Below are 18,336 nucleotides of genomic sequence, written 5' to 3'. Positions count from 1 at the left end.
TATATATATATATATATATATATATATATATATATATATATATATATATATATATATATATATAGTAAAGTATACAGTAAAGTCTCGTTATATCGATATTCTCGGGAGTTAGAAAAAATGTCGATATAACCGTACTGTCGATATATCCGTCCTGCGCCGAATTGCATTAACAAAAGCCGCCAAAAGAGGGCATCCAAGCGCCATATAAGGAACGGAGCTGGCCATGAGCTCGCCATTTTGTACCTCTTTTTTTTGGGTGAGAGATGTTCCCCCAATGTTGCCTAAAAATGGCACATATAATTCTTTAATCGATTGCAAACATGTATGCTTTCCTCTTCAGAACTACAGTGTATTTGAATCATATTCATAACTGGACGTGTAACAAGAAAGCATATTATCCGAATCTGAAGCCATTGTTTGGATTCACAAGCAATGCAAGACGTCTTGGCGTGAAGTCATTTTTATTGGTGTTTTGCATTTGAATAAAAAGTGACATCGGTTGTCCTTTAATATACAGTATGGGATGTACAGTAATTTTCAAAACCATCACGCTTCAGCAGACAAAACAAGAAACATTTTTGCAAAAAACGATTGCATTCATATACAGTACAGTGGGCATGTACATAACACAACAGGGGAAACTGCTTACATCTTACTGTATTATGTATGCAATTTAAAAAAGTCATCAATCTTCTTCTGCTTCCCATTTTTACCTTATAACACAAACACTTCAATCTCGTCTGCTACACACGTGCTAGTGTCTGAAAATGAAAATGGCTCTGCTACACGGGAGCTGGTCACGTAACAAACTCACGTGACCAGATCACGTGACTAAGTCGACCAATGGCGCGACCGATGGCGTGTATCGATATAAACATAGCAAAATGGCCGGCGGGAGAAGAAAAAGAGCACCGTAGTAACCGGATTATCGTAAAAACCACGAATCGTACTAAACGGAACTAATTGTACATAAAAAGACTAGAAATGTGCACGGGTAATAAAAATAGTGTCGTAATAAGCAGTATTATCAATATAAACGATATCGATATAACGAGACTTTACTATATATATATATCAGTGACGTGCGGTGAGGTTCATGGCTGGTGAGGCACTGACGTCATCATAGTCAGAATTACAAACATATGAACTCTACAGAGTAGTTTATTCACCATTTGATTGGCAACAGTTAACGTATTTTGTTTAAAATTTCATGTCAGCATTCTTTATATATACAAACTGTAGCATAGAAAAAAAAGTTTTTATCGTGTTACCTATACTTGTAAATGAAGTCCATGCGCCACTCCTTCTGAAGAAAGGCATGGATAACTTCTTTGTAGAAGCCTTCCTTATCTTTCTTCAGTTTTAAAAGTCTCTCTGTCTCAACGGAGATCACTGCCAGTGAAGAAAGTTGTCCATGACATCACCAACTGCTTCAATTAAATCGTTCTGTATTCTGTTTCACAGGCTAGAAAATACAGTGGATGTCCCAAAATAACACGCTAGCCTGTCATCTTTCTCATCGAAAGCATGTAATAGTTCAACATAGTTGCCACGATTAGCGGAGCCTTTACTTTCATCATTTCCACGAAATGCCAGCTGTTGTTTGGCAAGGAAGCAGGTGGCATTGATGAGATCTTTTAAAATCTCCCGGTTCTCCTTTACCTTAGCATTGTGGATGCTGATGTTGAGTCTTCGCTCATTTTTGATGAGGCTCCGTTGTAAATTTTTCAGGTCACAATATCCCATTTGAGTCCAGACATTGTCAGAAGTTGAGAACAGAAGGCAGGAAAAGCAGAAAAGGCGGTTTCTTGCTGGACATCCACACAGCCAGCCTTTTCGTGTGTACCAGTCCGCCTGAAAAGAGCGAGTATTGTGTCCCGTTGTCTGAAGTAAACCTTTTAGCTCCGGTGTTGGTCTTCCTTTAATTATTAGCTCCTGCTTCGATTGAAAGTCCAGTTTAGAAAATTCTTTCAATTTAGATATGTAATCCTCCATTCTGAAAGTGAGGCCAAGCAACACGAAAAAAATGACTGCAGGGTTGCACTTTACTTGCTAACTGTTTACTGTAGCTTTCTGTCTCTAATTCTATTATTCTGCAGACGTGGAGTAAGAAGTATCTCTGGAATCACAAGCGCCCCCTGCCTGTCATGAGGCGGGAGAACTGTGTGCCTCACCTACGCACAGCGTTTTGATACAAATAAAACAAAATAAACACTGTAGTACAGTGTTTATAATGTACAATGACTCTACATTATATACACCAGCTAAACTGTAGAAATTTAGTTCATATACTAAACGTGTTTGAACGCTTTAATAGCGATATGCAGAAGGACAGCAATGCGGTCTCACTGCAGAGCAAGCCAGCACAGTAAGCATAGTGATTGCGAAATCCATGGTGAGGCTCAGCCGGCTGCTGCCTCACCGCTCATCTCTACTTAGTATTTGAACGGTAAATGTGAAAATTCAGCGATTTTGAAAAAAATCCTAAAACGGTGAGGTTAAATGGACAAGAACTTTAAAGTACAAATCACTAAATATATATAACTGTTTAATTTATTTTTTCATTTGATATTTCCATGACAGCTTTCCATGATGACAGGAGGCACTGCCTCACCTGACTGCACGTCACTGATATATCAAAGTCAAAGTCAAAGTCAAAGTCAAAGTCAGCTTTATTGTCAAATATGCTAATATGCATGACATACAGCACAGATGAAATTACTGTCCTCTCGGACCCAGCATGCAAGGCACTTATAATTACTTAACAAACATAAACATGAAAACTCCAATTTGCCGGGAGAGGGGAGCCGCTGCGTGTTCACGCGCCGCCATCTTGGGGAATTTTTTTTTAATTTATATATATATATATATATATATATATATATAAAGTCTCGTTATATCGATATTCAAGGGAGTCCGAAAAAATATCGATATAACCGGGACTATCGATATATCCGACCATGTTTGCATGTAATTTTCTCCGTGCGTGCATAGAAATAGTATCGATATAACCGGGACTATCGATATATCCGATATCGATATAACGAGACTTTACTGTATAGTATCCTGCCGTGTCCTGCCGTCTCCGCATATGATGCGTTCAGGGACATCATGTAAATCACAGTGAACTTGTGTTGTATTCTCTTTTTCTGTAAATAACCAATATACAATCACATGTTGTTCATTCTGTTTTGTTATCTACAATGTTTTGCATATTCAGAACAATCTGGAAGAGATTTAGGTTAATCACCAGACGATACCCATGCGACTTCACCCAACCCTTCTGCCATACTGTGTTGCAGAAATAAAAAGACACATCCACGCGTCTGGTCTTATTAAGACGGCAGCATCGTGGAGATGAAGACAGTCACTGTTGTGACACCCGTCACATTGGTGCCGTGACCCGGATGTGTTCTTTTCTTTCATCGCAGAGTCGACATTTAATGACGACTTTGAGAACTTTGTCGAAAAGGATCTCCATGTCAGACCGACGAACGGATCATATTCCACCACACAGCTGATCTGCAGCTTTTTGATGCCGTATCCCACCAGTACAAGTTTTGATTGTCCCCAGGCGAGTCCGTCCATCTGAATACTGCGGACACACTCCTCCAACTTGGCCGAGGCATCGCACAGCTTCTTCTCTTGCATCTCCAGCACCACATTCTTGTCTTTGTTCTTATCCTTCTGGACTTGCAGCTCGCCCTGGTACTTCCTGATAATCTCGTTGCCCTTCTTGATTATGAAGGAAGTGACCCAACGGCGCAGAGTGTGGCACCAATTACCGCCCATACTTTCCAGAACAATCTGGATGAGATTTACGGTGAGTCGCATTTCTCTGATGGTCTGGATTAACGCGCATTTTCATGACAATATCTTATTTTGTTTCCCCTTTTGTACTGTCTAGTGTTATCTAATTAGTTACCTTATTCATTTCGAGTCCAGATTACTTTTTGTGTCATTATTTAATTCACGTTTTGTCGAGTGGACATTTGAAGCACATTTGCTTCATAGTGCTTTTCTGTTGCGCAGTTAATCACCAAACGATACCCATGCGACTTCACCCATCCCTTCTGCCATACTGCGTTGCAGGCAATAATTGTTTCATTTCGTTTTTATTGTACAATACAGTGAGACCTCAACTTACAAACTTAATTGGTTCCCAGACAGAGTGTGTAAGGCGAAAAGTGTGTATCTAAAAAAAAAAAATCCCATAGGAAACCATTAAAATGGGAATGATCCGTTCCCGGGTTTCCATGAAATATACTTTTCGACTAAATAAGCCTTGGAAATACACATAACATAACTTATACTATGTATAATAAATGTGCTATTGTATTGTAATGAAATACACTGCATTGTACCACAAAGTCACTTTATTTACATTTGTGATGGTCATTGATGGCTTGATGGAATGGCGTTGGAGGTCGAAGGTCAAAGGGAATTGCTGTTTGGAAAGAGAGGCACATTACATGAGGACTGTAATTAAAGAAATAAACTGTGATGATGATGGTCGTTGATGGCTTATGGAAGGAGAGTCACCTTCCATATGTTCGGTCGTGTGCTTCCGCCGAAGATCACTCCGTCAGCCGTGGTGGGTATGTATTATGAAAATAGTGCTTATTATAAGGTTTAATTTTCAGAAATTTGAAGTTTGTAAGACGAAAAGTTTGTAAGATAAGGTGTTTGTAAGTTGAGGTCTCACTGTATTTAGTTTCTTGTGTCATGTTTCTTTTGCCCGTGAGTGTTGTGGAGAGTTTCCGAGGTGAAGGGCCCCAGGCTGCCACATCAGAGGAAGAGGTTCAACCAGAGATTGGGAGGCAAGCCCCAATGAATAATGAGATTGGGAAGCCAGCCCCAATGAATGAAATGCTGAGCGAAGCAGCAACTGACCTGAGAGATAAGATCATGTAAAGAATGAAAACTGGGCAACTAAGAAACCGATTACAACGGCTATGTGAAGTACCACCTCAAAGTCTCATAGAAACTGTGAATGCAGCACTGAGAACGATCCCGACCGGAACGATCACAGAAACCAATGAGCTGATATACGCTTCAGCATCAGTGATCCTAAAGATGCTTGGCTACAAGAGCAACCATGAGAGCCACGAGATTCATTACCCACCATGGAAAACACGGTTGGAGGCTAAGATCAAGGCGGCTCGGAAAGATGTGAGTCAATTGACAGAGACCCAGAGAGGTGTGAATAAAAGGCCAATACCCAAGAGGTACATGCAGATAACCATACCTGAAGCACCCGAAACTGACAAACAAAGGCTCCAGGCCTTGTCCAGTCACCTAAAGAGGTTCACGAAAGAGAATGAGGCCAGAAGAATAAACAGGCTGTTTGCAACACAACCTGCGAAAGTGTACGCTCAGTGGCAGGGTTCTAACAGCAGAGCAGACCCTCCAAGGCTGGAAACTGAAAGATACTGGAAAGGCATATGGGAGAAGGAGGTCGCACATAACAGCAGTGGACAATGGCTGGTGACTCTGAAAGAAGAGCACAGCAACCTCCCTGAACAGAACCCAGTTACCATCACAGCGGCAGATATACAAGAAAGAGTCTCAGGTATGAAAAACTGGACTGCACCAGGCCCGGATATGGTCCACACCTACTGGCTAAAGAAACTCACAGCTCTCCATGAGCGCCTAGCAGCACAAATGAACCAGTTGCTGATGGATGGGACTCACCCAGGATGGCTAACCAAAGGGCGAACAATCCTGATCATGAAGGATTCCTCAAAGGGTGCAGTTCCTTCCAACTATCGGCCAATAACCTGTCTCTCCACAACATGGAAGCTCATGGCAGGCATCATTGAGGCTAAGATAAATGGACACGTGGATCAATACATGAGCAAAGCACAGAAAGGCATTGGTAGAGATACTCGAGGTGCCAAACATCAGCTGCTGGTTGACAGAACAGTCGCACAAGACTGCAGGTCCCGACATACCAACCTGTGCACAGCCTGGATTGATTACAAGAAAGCATATGACTCGATGCCACACACATGGATCACTGAATGCTTGTATTTGTATAAGGTCAACAGGACCCTGAGAGCCTTCGTTGCAAACTCGATAAGGATGTGGAAAACCACACTTGAAGCCAATGGCAAGCCACTAACGCAAGTGTCCATCAAATGTGGCATATACCAAGGTGATGCACTCTCCACACTGCTGTTCTGCATAGGACTGAACCCCCTCAGCCAGATAATCGCCAAGACAGGCTACGGATACCGCCTCAGAAATGGAGCCACGATCAGTCACCTCCTCTACATGGATGACATAAAGCTGTATGCTAAGAGCGAAAGGGATGTAGACTCCCTGATCCACACAACCAGGATCTACAGCAGTGATATCGGAATGTCATTCGGGCTGGAGAAATGTAGTCGGATGGTGACTAAGAGGGGCAAGGTAGTCCACATGAAGGGGTCTAACTCCCTGAAGGAACAATAGCAGACATTGAAAACAGCTACAAGTACCTCGGTATACCACAGGCCAATGGCAACCTCGAACTAGCAACAAGGAAAGCGGCTATGACCAAATACCTCCAGCGGGTGAGGCAAGTGCTCAGAAGCCAGCTCAATGGCAAGAACAAGACCCGGGCAATAAACAGCTATGCCCTGCCAGTGATCAGATACCCTGCAGGAATAATAAGGTGGCCAAAGGAAGAGATTCAGACCACGGATGTTAAGACCCGAAAACTCCCCACCATGCATGGAGGGTTCCATCCCAAGTCCAGCGCCCTGAGACTGTACACAAGCCGTAAGGAAGGACGGGGACTAGTGAGTGTGAGAGCCACTGTCCAGGATGAAACATCCAAGCTCCATGAATACATCAAAGAGAAGGCTCCAACGGATCATGTACTCAGAGAATGTCTCAGACAATGGGGAACAGAGGATGGGGTGCTGGAAGAGGGACAATCATGGGAGGAAAAGCACCTACACGGGATGTACCACCGAACAATAGCAGAAGTGGCTGATCTCAAGAAGTCCTATCAGTGGCTAGAGAGGGCTTGTCTAAAGGACAGCACAGAGGCACTCATCCTGGCTGCTCAAGAGCAGGCCCTGAACACCAGAGCCATTGAGGCAGGGATATACCACACCAGACAAGACCCAAGGTGTAGGTTGTGCAAAGAGGCACCTGAGACAATCCAACACATAACTGCAGGGTGTAAGATGCTGGCAGGGAAAGCCTACATGGAGCGCCATAACCAGGTGGCTGGCATAGTCTACCGAAACATCTGTGCGGAGTATGGACTGGAAACCCCAAGGTCAAAATGGGAAACACCTCCCAAGGTGGTGGAGAATGACCGAGCAAAGATCCTGTGGGACTTCCAGATACAGACTGACAAGATGGTAATGGCCAACCAACCAGATATCGTGGTCATAGATAAAGGGGAAAGGAAAGCCGTTGTCGTGGATGTAGCGGTCCCGAGTGATGGAAACATCAGAAAGAAGGAACATGAGAAAATCGAGAAATACCAAGGGCTCAGAGAGGAGCTGGAGAGAGCCTGGAAGGTAAAGGTGACAGTCGTGCCTGTGGTGGTCGCAGCACTCGGGGCAGTGACCCCCAAACTCGATGAGTGGTTGCAACAGATCCCGGGAACAACATCGGATATCAGTGGTGGGCCGTCAGGGCCAGCAAGGCCTTCTCTGCTGGCCTAACATAATCAGACATCATTATCATAATTATAATAAAAGTCAATTTCATTAAAAAAAAGTATTTTTTCTAAATATACAGTAAAGTCTCGTTATATCGATATCGGTTATATCGATAGTACCGCTTATTATGATATTTTTCGGACTCCCGAGAATATCGATATAACGAGACTTTACTGTATATATAATTATTCTACATACTGTTTTCTTGATGTTATATTATATCCATTTGGTTATGCTCCTTTCAGTGTTGTAGTTTTAGGTTAGAGTTTTTAATCCAATCAGAATTCAGCTAGTTTGTGTCGCCAGGCTGTATGAAATCTGACCGACGCCTTCAGAATCAACAGTGAAGGCGTCTGTGCGCTGTACATGAACGGGCACATGTAGTTGATATACAGTTGCGATAGCCAATCAGATCACGAGTTGGCACAGTAAGGCCAGCTCGAGGGCCTGGCGTTGAACATGACGTACGCGTCCTGTGATTGGAAACTCACTTTACCTCAGCCCTCTGCGGAGGCAGAGCTATGCAAATCAACCAAGCTGACAACAGATCAGACCCGGAAACTTTAGCAGAAAAACCAAGTATATCTACTCGCTTTTTTAACCCACAATGGCTGAAGGAGAGGACAACTCAGATTTGGTAGCAGATATACTCGCAAGGCCATTCTCAAGACGGACCTTTCAGGAGAAACTAGACATTGTGATATGAGGCCGGCCGACCCCCGAGTTAGCTAACCTGTCCCAGGCGGGGAAAGGGTTTCAGCACTGGCTTCTATGTCGATAGAAAAGAATTTATTGTTGGAACTGAAACGCACAGACAAACTGCACAACGAAGTCATTGAAGTCTTCTTGAGGAAAGAAAGGAGAATGTATTTTGTATTTAAATAAGTGTTTTGGAGGACAACCGTTTGGTGAGTGCAAACATTTTTATTTACTTATTTTTTCACTTTTAACATGTTTTTGAAATGTTATTTCATTCATATTAAATCAATGGTAAATAAATGAAATGAAAAATCTACAAAAAAAAGAAAAATCTTGCTCTTCTGCAGTGTGTAAATAATGTGCATTGGCGCAGCTGTGTGATTGTAGTGTAAGTATTCAGAGACTTGTGTGATTGTGTCGCTGTCGCATGTCGGCGTATTCTCAGGAACAAATGAAAAATATTTGTTTACTTTTATTTTTCAACAAATAGTTCGTTTTGTGAACGTCTTATTGTTTTTCTGATATTAAACTGACATTTTGTAATTTAGCGTAAAATCTTGTTAAAGATTGCATATTCTTGGTGGACTTCATAAAACTTTGTGGACAAATGATTTTAAATTTCCTTTTATTTTTAAGTGTTTGCAGTATCACGTATAGTGACAAGTTCTAATTGCTGATGCAGATTTATTGATGTGTAATTGCTCCGGAAAATAGCCTGTGTTGTAGACGATTAAGGTGATGCCACGCCCAGTACTGCGTGCGTGTGCTTTTGTAAATGATATCTCCAGTCGTTGTGTCATAAATTATGGTATTACGAGGGATATTTGTTCAAGTCGGGACTAAGTCGGACTTCACTGAAGGCCTAGGTGTGAAATGCACGGACCGCCACTGATATATACAGTAAAGTCTCGTTATATCGATATTCAAGGGAGTCAGAAAAAATATCGATATAACCGGGACTATCGATATATCCGACCCTGCGCGAATGTAATTTTCTCGGTGCGTGCATAGAAATAGTATCGATATAACCGGGACTATCGATATATCCGATATCGATATAACGAGACTACTATATATATATATATATATATATATATATATATATATGATAACTCCAAGGGCATTGTTTTGAACTGGCACCCTGCACAAGGACAAGAAAATGCTCGCGCTCTCTTTTTAAAAAATCTGACCAACTTTTGCTCATTGCGTCATATCCGAAGCACCGGAGTCTGAAAAGTAGTAAAACATGTGACTGTACCTTGTCACTGGCTTTTTTTTATGTCATCCACCTTCACTGTTACATCAGCAGAAAGCGGGACTGAAATGTTCTCTCTTGTAAGACACAACTAGCCTTCACACATTGTGAAAGTATGTTCCAATCAGAGAAACAGATCTCACACAAACAGTTTCCATGTTTAAAAAACGGTTGTTTCACTACCACCTATTTAACGCAAAGGATATAAATTAAGTGGAGAAGGACAGACAACCATTCACTCTATCACCGATTGAAGGCTGAACCCATGCTTTCTGTAACAAAGTCATGTGAATACACACCTACGTCATTAGACACAAATCCCAGTCGTTCATATAGGTATGCTGGAATCCTATCCCAGCTAACTTGGGGTGTACTGTACATCATGATAAAATACTATAGTTATAAATGCCAACTTGCAGGGATCACTGTGACCATGTTGAGTGCTAAAGTGAAATAAAAGGTAAGTACAACCTGAGACAAGGTAAAAATAAAAAAGAACACAGAATTTAATATTATTGCCTTTCCGCTAAGACTGTTGCACACTAGAATTATTAAAGAACTGCAGTAGTGTATGGATTTGTCATGTAAAATTACCTTTACATACTTGATAGAAAATGTCTGTTTTATTCTTGACAATTTACGAAGACAAATGCCTGAAAGTGTGCTCTGGAGAAAAGTCAGCAGGCAGTCAGTCAGGCATCAGCAAGAAAAAAAATAGCAAAACTGAATCCTCAATATGATGTCAAAGTAGGTCTCTTGTTATTTTTGGAATGTGATTTGATTTCAAATTTTGTGGCATGACCTTGAGTCAAGACGGAGAACAGCACTGACCAATGGTGGAATGCTTCCTTCTTTTGCCATGTCCCCTGGCAACACTTTCATGGTGCTAAAAAGACAACAAGAGCCTGGGAAACTCTTTCTCAATCAGGCGGAAGCACAGAGCACAGCGGGAACAAAATGCCCAAAAGGAAGGGAATGATATCCTTCCAATTCCTTCCATAGGACTCAATGTACTAGTGCTCCATTGTTGCTGCAGGGTTTCCAGTCTCCTTCCTTGTCAAGGCAGTCTATCAGTAAACATGGACAATCTACATGAAAGAGCAGCACCTGTAAACTTTATCATAATCCCTTTTTTTGGATTTGGATTTTGGATTTGCCTTTATTAGTCTCGCAGTGTTAAGTAAGTTAAGTTTTAAGTATGTTATTGCTAGGTCACACAACACTAATAGTTAATGTGCCTCGACTGGGATCACCACCTTATCGTGGTGAGGCACTTTGCGCGTCTCCATGACCCCGAGAGCTGTCGGCTGGAGTCTTCTACTCCTGGCAGGGTCACCAGGCCGAACAGGTCGGAAGGTAGAGGCCAGACAAAGGGTGATCCCAAATCCGCACCCGGGGGTAGGCATAGGCGGAGTCCAACAGATCGGACCACCGGCAGCCCCCTGCAACTGCACTCACCTGAAGGTCGTCTTGAGTCCTCACTCATGCCACTGGAATACAGTGGGTGCGGCCAAGTATGCGGGGAAAGGAATTGCGCGCCCCGTCCCTCACACTAGTAGCGCAGGTTTCAGCTTCCACCATATAAGTCCGCTGGTGATAGGATAAAGTGACGGGGGCAGGTGATGGATGTGACTGGAAGCTTCTAGCTTGATTCCTACACAGGGGCGGTACAGGATTGATGGTCATTGCGAAGATGAGATGGAGCAACATTGTCCTTCGGCAGCATCCTGTGCATCTGAGCAGCCCTATTCAGGGACCTCACTGCTTACCCCTTAATGGGGAAGGGTCTAGAAAAGGTGACCTAAACAGTGCTTGTTCCACCACACCTGGGTGGCCCACCACAGCCACCAAGGCACCCCCCCTCTGCGGTTGAAAACGAAATATAATCAAACCCATGACTATGAACCTGGCTTCCTGGAATGTTCGCACCCTCCTCGATGCTCGATGGAGAGACCTTGAAGACGAACTGCCCTCATCGCACATGAGTTCAGGAGGTACAACATCGTTATTGGCGCACTCAGTGAGACTTGGTTCTCAGGTGAGGATTCACTCACAGAGGTTGGTGAGGGCTACAACTTCTTCTGGAAGGGTCTAGAGAATGAGCGAAGAGTCCATGGAGTTGGCTGCTGTGAAAAGCAGCTTACTCAGTAACATTGCTGAGTCCCCACAAGGCATCAGTGAACGGCTTACCAACCATTTCATTTAGCAAAATATTAAATGTGTCTTTTGAATGATGAAATATTGGATAAAAGACTTGGCCTACCTTTTAATGTAATGCGATCGTGAGTGAACATGTAACATAATATACATATTGCATATGAGTACCGACCATTAGAGTCAACTGCAAAGACAATTAAAAAAACCTTAGCATATCACTTTGTATTTGTCATGAACAGGATACGTCCTTGCTTATGGAGGATGGAAAACAAGATGAGGTGCATCGTGACATTTGGATTATGTGGTGTGATTCTACTGATGCTGCAGTGAAGCAAACAAAAAAAAAACATTCGCAGGTTTTCATGTTTAGCCAAATACAGAATCTATTTTTTTTTCTTGACCCATGGTCTATCCCGCTACAAAATGAGTGTAAAGTGCACCCCCAACGAATGAACACCTTAAATGAATGATAACTTTTTCCAAATATAATATATAAATATATAAAAGTTTTCCAAATATAAGGTACACAAAGTTACTGTGTAAGGCGCTACAGTAGAGGGTGGTGTTACACACTACTTCTACAGGGGAAATAGAGTCACTGGCTGGTGACAGTCGTTGCGAGACCTGTTGTGACTCAATATTAATTCACATATGACGCGCACCTGCGTATAAGCCGCAAGGTTTTTTGAAGAACATCAACGCTTTTGGGTGCAACTTATACACATGAAAATACAGTGTTTTCTCCTTGTCCTAGTCAGTTTTTATCAAGTTTTCTCTTTTTTCTGATTACTGTGTGTTGAAGTTATTTCATCAGCTTCAGGGACGAGTCTACTGCTCCTCCAACCTAGCACAGCAGAGGTCTGGCAGTAGACTACATTTCCAAACCAGATAATATAGTAGCATTCCAGTTTCCACACTTTGCCTCGTCATTTTTTTTATCTTTGTTTATCTTCCAGTTTGTGTTTGGGAGCCCATTTCTGTAGTCACAAGGGGACAAAAGCCAGTGTCTTCTTGTGCCGGTCCCAAGCCCAGATAAATACAGAGGGTTGTGTGAGGAAGGGCATCCAACGTAAAAGCTTGGCCAAAACAAACATGTGAATCAAACCTATGAAGATGGAGGACACTGATTCGCGTTTTAATTGTGTCATAAGTTGGTCAAGGAGCTGACAAAAGACAACTGCAGTTCACAGCAGCAATCAATGGGGGCGACCATGAACAAATAAACAGTTTGACAGTCGCGGACAGAAAAACACCAGAAGAAGCCACGCATGTCATGGACAAACTCGCCTCCGCATCGCAATACATAGTTTACTTTGACTAAACACACACATACAAGAATGGCAACGACATAGACGTTTCATCAGCATGACTACGTTTAGTACAACAGACTGCTTAGGCAACATAGACTTAGTCATGCTGATGAGGTGATACCAGATGTAACGCTCTGTGGAACACCCAAGCCACCTTGCCACGTCAAGGCCAGTACCTACAACAAGGGTTTCATTCGATCCAGCTACAGACGGCTGGAAAAGGCCACGCGGCAGACCCCAAACCAGATGGCTTGATGTCATTAGGGAGGATCTCAAGCACCAGGGGCTTACTCTGGACACGACAGACCTGGCTCATGAACATGTTCATCGCCACGCCCTGGTGAAGCTGATATCTCCATGCACTGTGACAACCCAGCTGAATGGGACTGGACCCTCGCATCGTAAGAACATGTATTATTCTTTATTTTTCATTACATGTGCTTCGGTCCTCCACTTTGCCCCTAAAACCCTACCAAAAAGTAGGGTTTCAAGCAAATTAAAAAGTATTTCAAGCAAATAATTGAAATACAAATCAAGTTGGATTGAACTTTTTAGAATCATTCACTATTTCCATCATTTGTTTAAAAATTGATTTTTAATTTACATTATAATTTGTATTTAATTTTATATTCAAACATTCATCCATGTTTTAATGTGCTCATCATCACAAGGGTTCATAGCCATCCAAGCTGTATTATACAGTAGGTGGGTACACCTTAAAGTGTAAATTGGAGATGTTAAAACATTTCCATTGTGTCATTTTTATGGACAGGTTGTTGTTTTTGCTGTTATATTGACTAACCAAAATATTAGATGCACTTTTTCTGAAACAGACTCATTTTTGAGATTCATTTGTCCTTCCTAAGCTACTGTTTTTTTAAAATGCTGGCCACGGCTATCGCACGATAGAAGAACTATTGCTTCCAATGTTTCAGAATGCTTGTAATTTGTAAGGACTAGTGCCATCTGTAGAATAGCTCACTCTCGTAGGCCGCTCAGGAAACTGTAATATGAAACCCAAAGGGTTGCTAAGCCGCTCACGTGACGTAACTGTAGTGACACCGTTGTCCTACTGCCATCTATACATTTGTAGTCATGATTCTGGCACGTTATGAAGAAAAAAACGACCTAAAACTGACGGGCTCCGCTAAACTGGAGATGATCAGTTGATTGAAGAATCGGAAATATGAGTCAATGGTGGCACTCAGAAAATGAAAAATTTGCACGTCATACAAGTGAACACGGGAAAACGCCTCCCCGAGCGGTGCATGAGTGCCCATTCAACACAAGAGCCAAGGTTTCAAATTAAAATAAATACATTTAAAAAACGAGGGTACGTTCAAGGTATTCGTGTTAGTATGACGTACCTGTTAGGTGTTACGTAATAACAATAACATACGGCTATCGAGATGCGCTTCCACACTTCTGTCAGCGATCTTCGTGTTGTCATCAGCTGCAAGTCAAAGGTCAAAGCGTTTATTGTCCTAGCAGCTAGACAAGATATGCCTTTACACCAGGAGGTAGCAACGGAACTACAGCAAGGCGATGTGTTTGCATCCTAATGAAAGAACCCACAAAGCATTCGAGCTTCATGCTGTAAATCTTGATATGCGGCTGGGTCAATTCTGTGCTAGCGACGCTAACCTGAGCCGCTGAATTGCGCCGCTCAGTGCATTCCATATGCACTGCAATGACTGGAGCAGCTTGGTAAAACCTGGACTGGAGTCATTCCATGATGTGTCTCGTCTCCGATATCAGACACAATGCTAATGCAAAACAATGCAAAATAAATAGCTCGGAAAAAATGAGGTACTTTATCACTAAACACAGTAAACGGGGAGCTTTTTCATTATCTGGTGAATAATGCACGGTTTCTTCTCTCAGTCACAATGAATATTTTGCTGTTGTTTTAAATGGCTCAGGCAAGGAAAATATAGTGTGGGGATTACTCTATTTTGATGCACAGATTGACAAACATCATTTGCACTCGCGGTCACACATTTGAACAATTTAGAGTGTTTCATTAACCTGCCATACGTGTTTTTGAGATGTGGAAAGAATCTGTAGAAAACTCACAAAGGCACGGGGAGAAAATAAAAACTAAAAACGGAGCTGGAATCCAATCCTGCACCCCCGCACTGTGAGGCCAATGTGCTAAATTGTCCACCACCACACCGCCAGTTGCTCCATCTACTGGTGCAATTTTAAATGGTGCCTTACATACCGAAACCGACCCATGAGATATCCATAAATGCCACTGGCTACTCTTGGCCTAAGCTTATGTGTGATGGACTGATTGAAAGTTGAAAAGTTTAATCTGATTGGTCCAGTTTTATGATTAAATCTTGAAAATTGTAGACGCCATGTTTTCTGGTAGCGCGAAGAGAAGAACCATCTGGACTGTTATGAACACAATTTTCTCAAGCCAGCATCTGTGGTGGCATGGGTAACTTGTACACCTGTTCAGAGACCATGAATGTGGAAAATTCTCACAGGAGCAAATTATATTGCCATCCAAGCGACTTATTTTTGAAAAAAAGGTCTGCTTAGTTCAATAAGACAACTGTAAGCCATATTTTGCATGTTACAACCACATGGCTTCATATTAAAAGAGTGAAAGTACGAGAATGAGATGCCAGCGGTTCAGACCTTTCTCCCATTCAAAATGTGTGGCACATTATGGAGCACACAAAATACAACAGAACACATCTGACTGGTGAGGATGTGAAGCTGTACATAAAACAAGAATTGGAAAGAATTCCAGCTACAAAACATGCAAAATAAGTTTTCTCTGTTCTCAGATGCTTTTGAGTGTTGTTAATGTGGACGGGTGATGGAACAACAGTGGTGAGCATGTTTACCAGCTTCTATTCAATGTGTTGCGGGCATCAAATTCAAAATGATTCAACATTTGCAGATGAAAACTATGAAATAGATGGCATGCATCTAAGTGAATATACGTTCAAAATAATGCACTGAAAGATTTAGATTTTTGTGTTCGTTTCTATTTTACACAAATTTCCAACGAGATTGGATTTAGGATTGTACAGTATGAAGAATGCTCAAAATAAATTCCATTACTGTTTTTCATTCTTTCTGTCACGTTCTGATTGGACGGGTGGCGCTGTCGGCCCCACCTCCAGCTGCATAGGTGTTGGTCGTTTCAATCAGTGGCAGTTAAAAAGGACTCACGTCCATTCTGTGTCCGGTCATCGTGTTTGTTGCACCCAGTCCGGTTTGGTTCATCTTGGCAGAGTTGTACGAATGGATGACATTGATGTTTTACATTTTTTGGAATCCACCACCATCACCACCTCGCAAACCGTGACACTTTCTTTACATTGTAAAGACTATTTCTTTTAGTTAGGGTCGTCGATGGGCAATGAGTGCACTTATTAATCATTACAATTACACACAAGTAAATATTTTTATATAAAAAAAAATAACCATTCGAAGTTACTCACCCATTACTAAATATTCATAAGTATTTTTTTTCCATTTATTTAGCCTAAAGTAATTATCTGTAGGACTAGTTATTTGCTTTTATCTAAGTCCTGTTTTTTGTATGGTACTTGAGTGCACATTTTGGCTCCTATACTCTCTGTTTGTGACCTACATTTAGATGCTGATACAATGTATGCCAGCACTGTTTTTAAATGGGAGGAATGTCTGTGCCATTTGACTGTCATTGCTGGACAGCTCAGAGGCCATTGTGCTTTTCGCTCCTGTAATGGGCAGCATCTTCACAGCCCCGCTTTGTTCAGCGAAAGGTCGGTGCTGTTGGACAGTCTGCGCCTGGATGGATGAGACTGGACGATGAGAAGAAAGGAGCATCAGCGCAGCGCCGATGTGCATGTGGAACTGTCGCGGCTTGGAATTAAAGCGGATTTACGTGGGACAGGAGACGTAAGACAATCTCTTTTCGTCAATGTATGCTACAGCTTCGTGTTTGCTTTTAACATTTAGCTTGTAGTAGATGTGCACATTCCACCATGAAGTCCCTGATCCACTGGTGAAAAGGATGCTCTGATCCTCATCGAGAACTGCTTCATGTAACAGAGGGTACAGCAAGTGCTTAAGAATGAATGTCTTTGTGTTGTCATATTATTTGTTACTTAGTTTTTTTGTTCTTTTGACTTCAACATGGCACTGCGAGTGTCTGCCTTTCCAGCAGCCCTATATTTTGTTTTTTTCTACTTCTTTCTTTACTTTCCTCTTCCTTTCATAACTTTGCTGATGTGAAATGTAAATTTCTCCACTTCGAGACTAATATAGGTAAACCCAATCCAATCCAATGGTCGAAAAGCACTTTTCATCTTTCATGAACATAACATGCATGTTTTTGGAATGTAGTAGGAAGCCAGGATGTCAGGAGAATACGCACATCACAGATGTAAACACAACACAGGAAGTCCAGAGCCTAGATTCAAACACCAAACCTCAAATCTGCAGATGTGCTTACCACAATTTAGTGTGCTCCCCTTAATTGCAGACTCGACACTGGTCGACCATAGCAATCCTCTTTAACATGAAAGAAGCTGTAAGCAGCACAATCTGACGAGCCAGTGCCCAGGCATGCACTAATTGTCCCCCAAAGAAACGTAATGAAAAACCATTTCCTAGACATGTTGCAGAAGTGACAATTTGAAAATGTACACAAGATTCAAAGAGACAGTCTTGCATTGTGATTGATAATTACTTTTCCCCTTACTTAAGTGTTTATAATTACTGTGAGAAGTTATTAGCATGACATTTGCCTTAGTTACTTCATGTTATTTCAGAAGTGTGTATGAAACTGGTGATATACCTTTGAATGCCAATCACGGGGCACTCAAAAACAAACTAAAGGTTTTAGGTAGATCTTTTCAAGCCGGTAGTCTCAAATCCAGCAGAAAGTAACTGGCTCGGACTGCATCTGTCCAAGTCAACTGAAAAAAAAAGTTTTAATGTCACATATTTTGAGCTGCCTCAATAAAGTAATTAATTTAAAATATTTTTTTTCTCAGTAATTTTTTGATTATTTTTTTTTATTTCCCCTGCCAAGTGCCCGAAGACGGCTGGGAGAGGCTCCTGCGACCCTATTGAGGTTAAAGCGGTCAGGAAAATTGATGGATGGCAAAATCAATTAATTACACGCCCCAATTCATTGTTCATACTAATTTAAGATTTCCTGAGTGCACTAACTTTTGTGTATGCCTACAGTACAAATATGGGCTGCTGTTCGCATTTGAGATATGTGAATGTGCACATA

The 18,336-nt window shown here is 41.9% G+C and overlaps 1 protein-coding gene across 5 annotated transcripts in view; it reads right to left on the bottom strand.

Moving 5' to 3' along the window:
- Positions 1 to 14,742, bottom strand: part of dnajc6 (DnaJ heat shock protein family (Hsp40) member C6) — a 63,262-nt gene extending 48,520 nt beyond the window's left edge. Inside the window, exons 1-2 of one of the 5 annotated variants that reach the window (XM_089000452.1) lie at positions 14,453 to 14,742; positions 11,077 to 11,272 (exon numbers count right to left, since the gene is read on the bottom strand). Coding sequence is in view for 1 of the 5 variants with exons in the window: in XM_089000450.1 (XP_088856576.1) it covers positions 14,485 to 14,535 (51 nt within the window). In the remaining 4 variants the exon portion in view is untranslated. Of the gene's footprint in view, positions 1 to 1,271; positions 2,866 to 11,076; positions 11,273 to 14,452 lie in introns of those variants that run through there. The other 4 variants (XM_089000454.1, XM_089000451.1, XM_089000450.1 and 1 more) reach the window with 4 other exon arrangements.
- Between the last annotated feature and the right edge of the window lie 3,594 nt (positions 14,743 to 18,336).

This window comes from Hippocampus bargibanti, linkage group LG07 (assembly GCF_051943395.1).
Source record: "Hippocampus bargibanti isolate YZ-2025 linkage group LG07, ASM5194339v1, whole genome shotgun sequence".
Taxonomy (NCBI): domain Eukaryota; kingdom Metazoa; phylum Chordata; class Actinopteri; order Syngnathiformes; family Syngnathidae; genus Hippocampus; species Hippocampus bargibanti.
The sequence above is the reverse complement of the archived record's forward strand: the minus strand, read 5'-3'. Positions and strand labels throughout refer to the sequence as shown.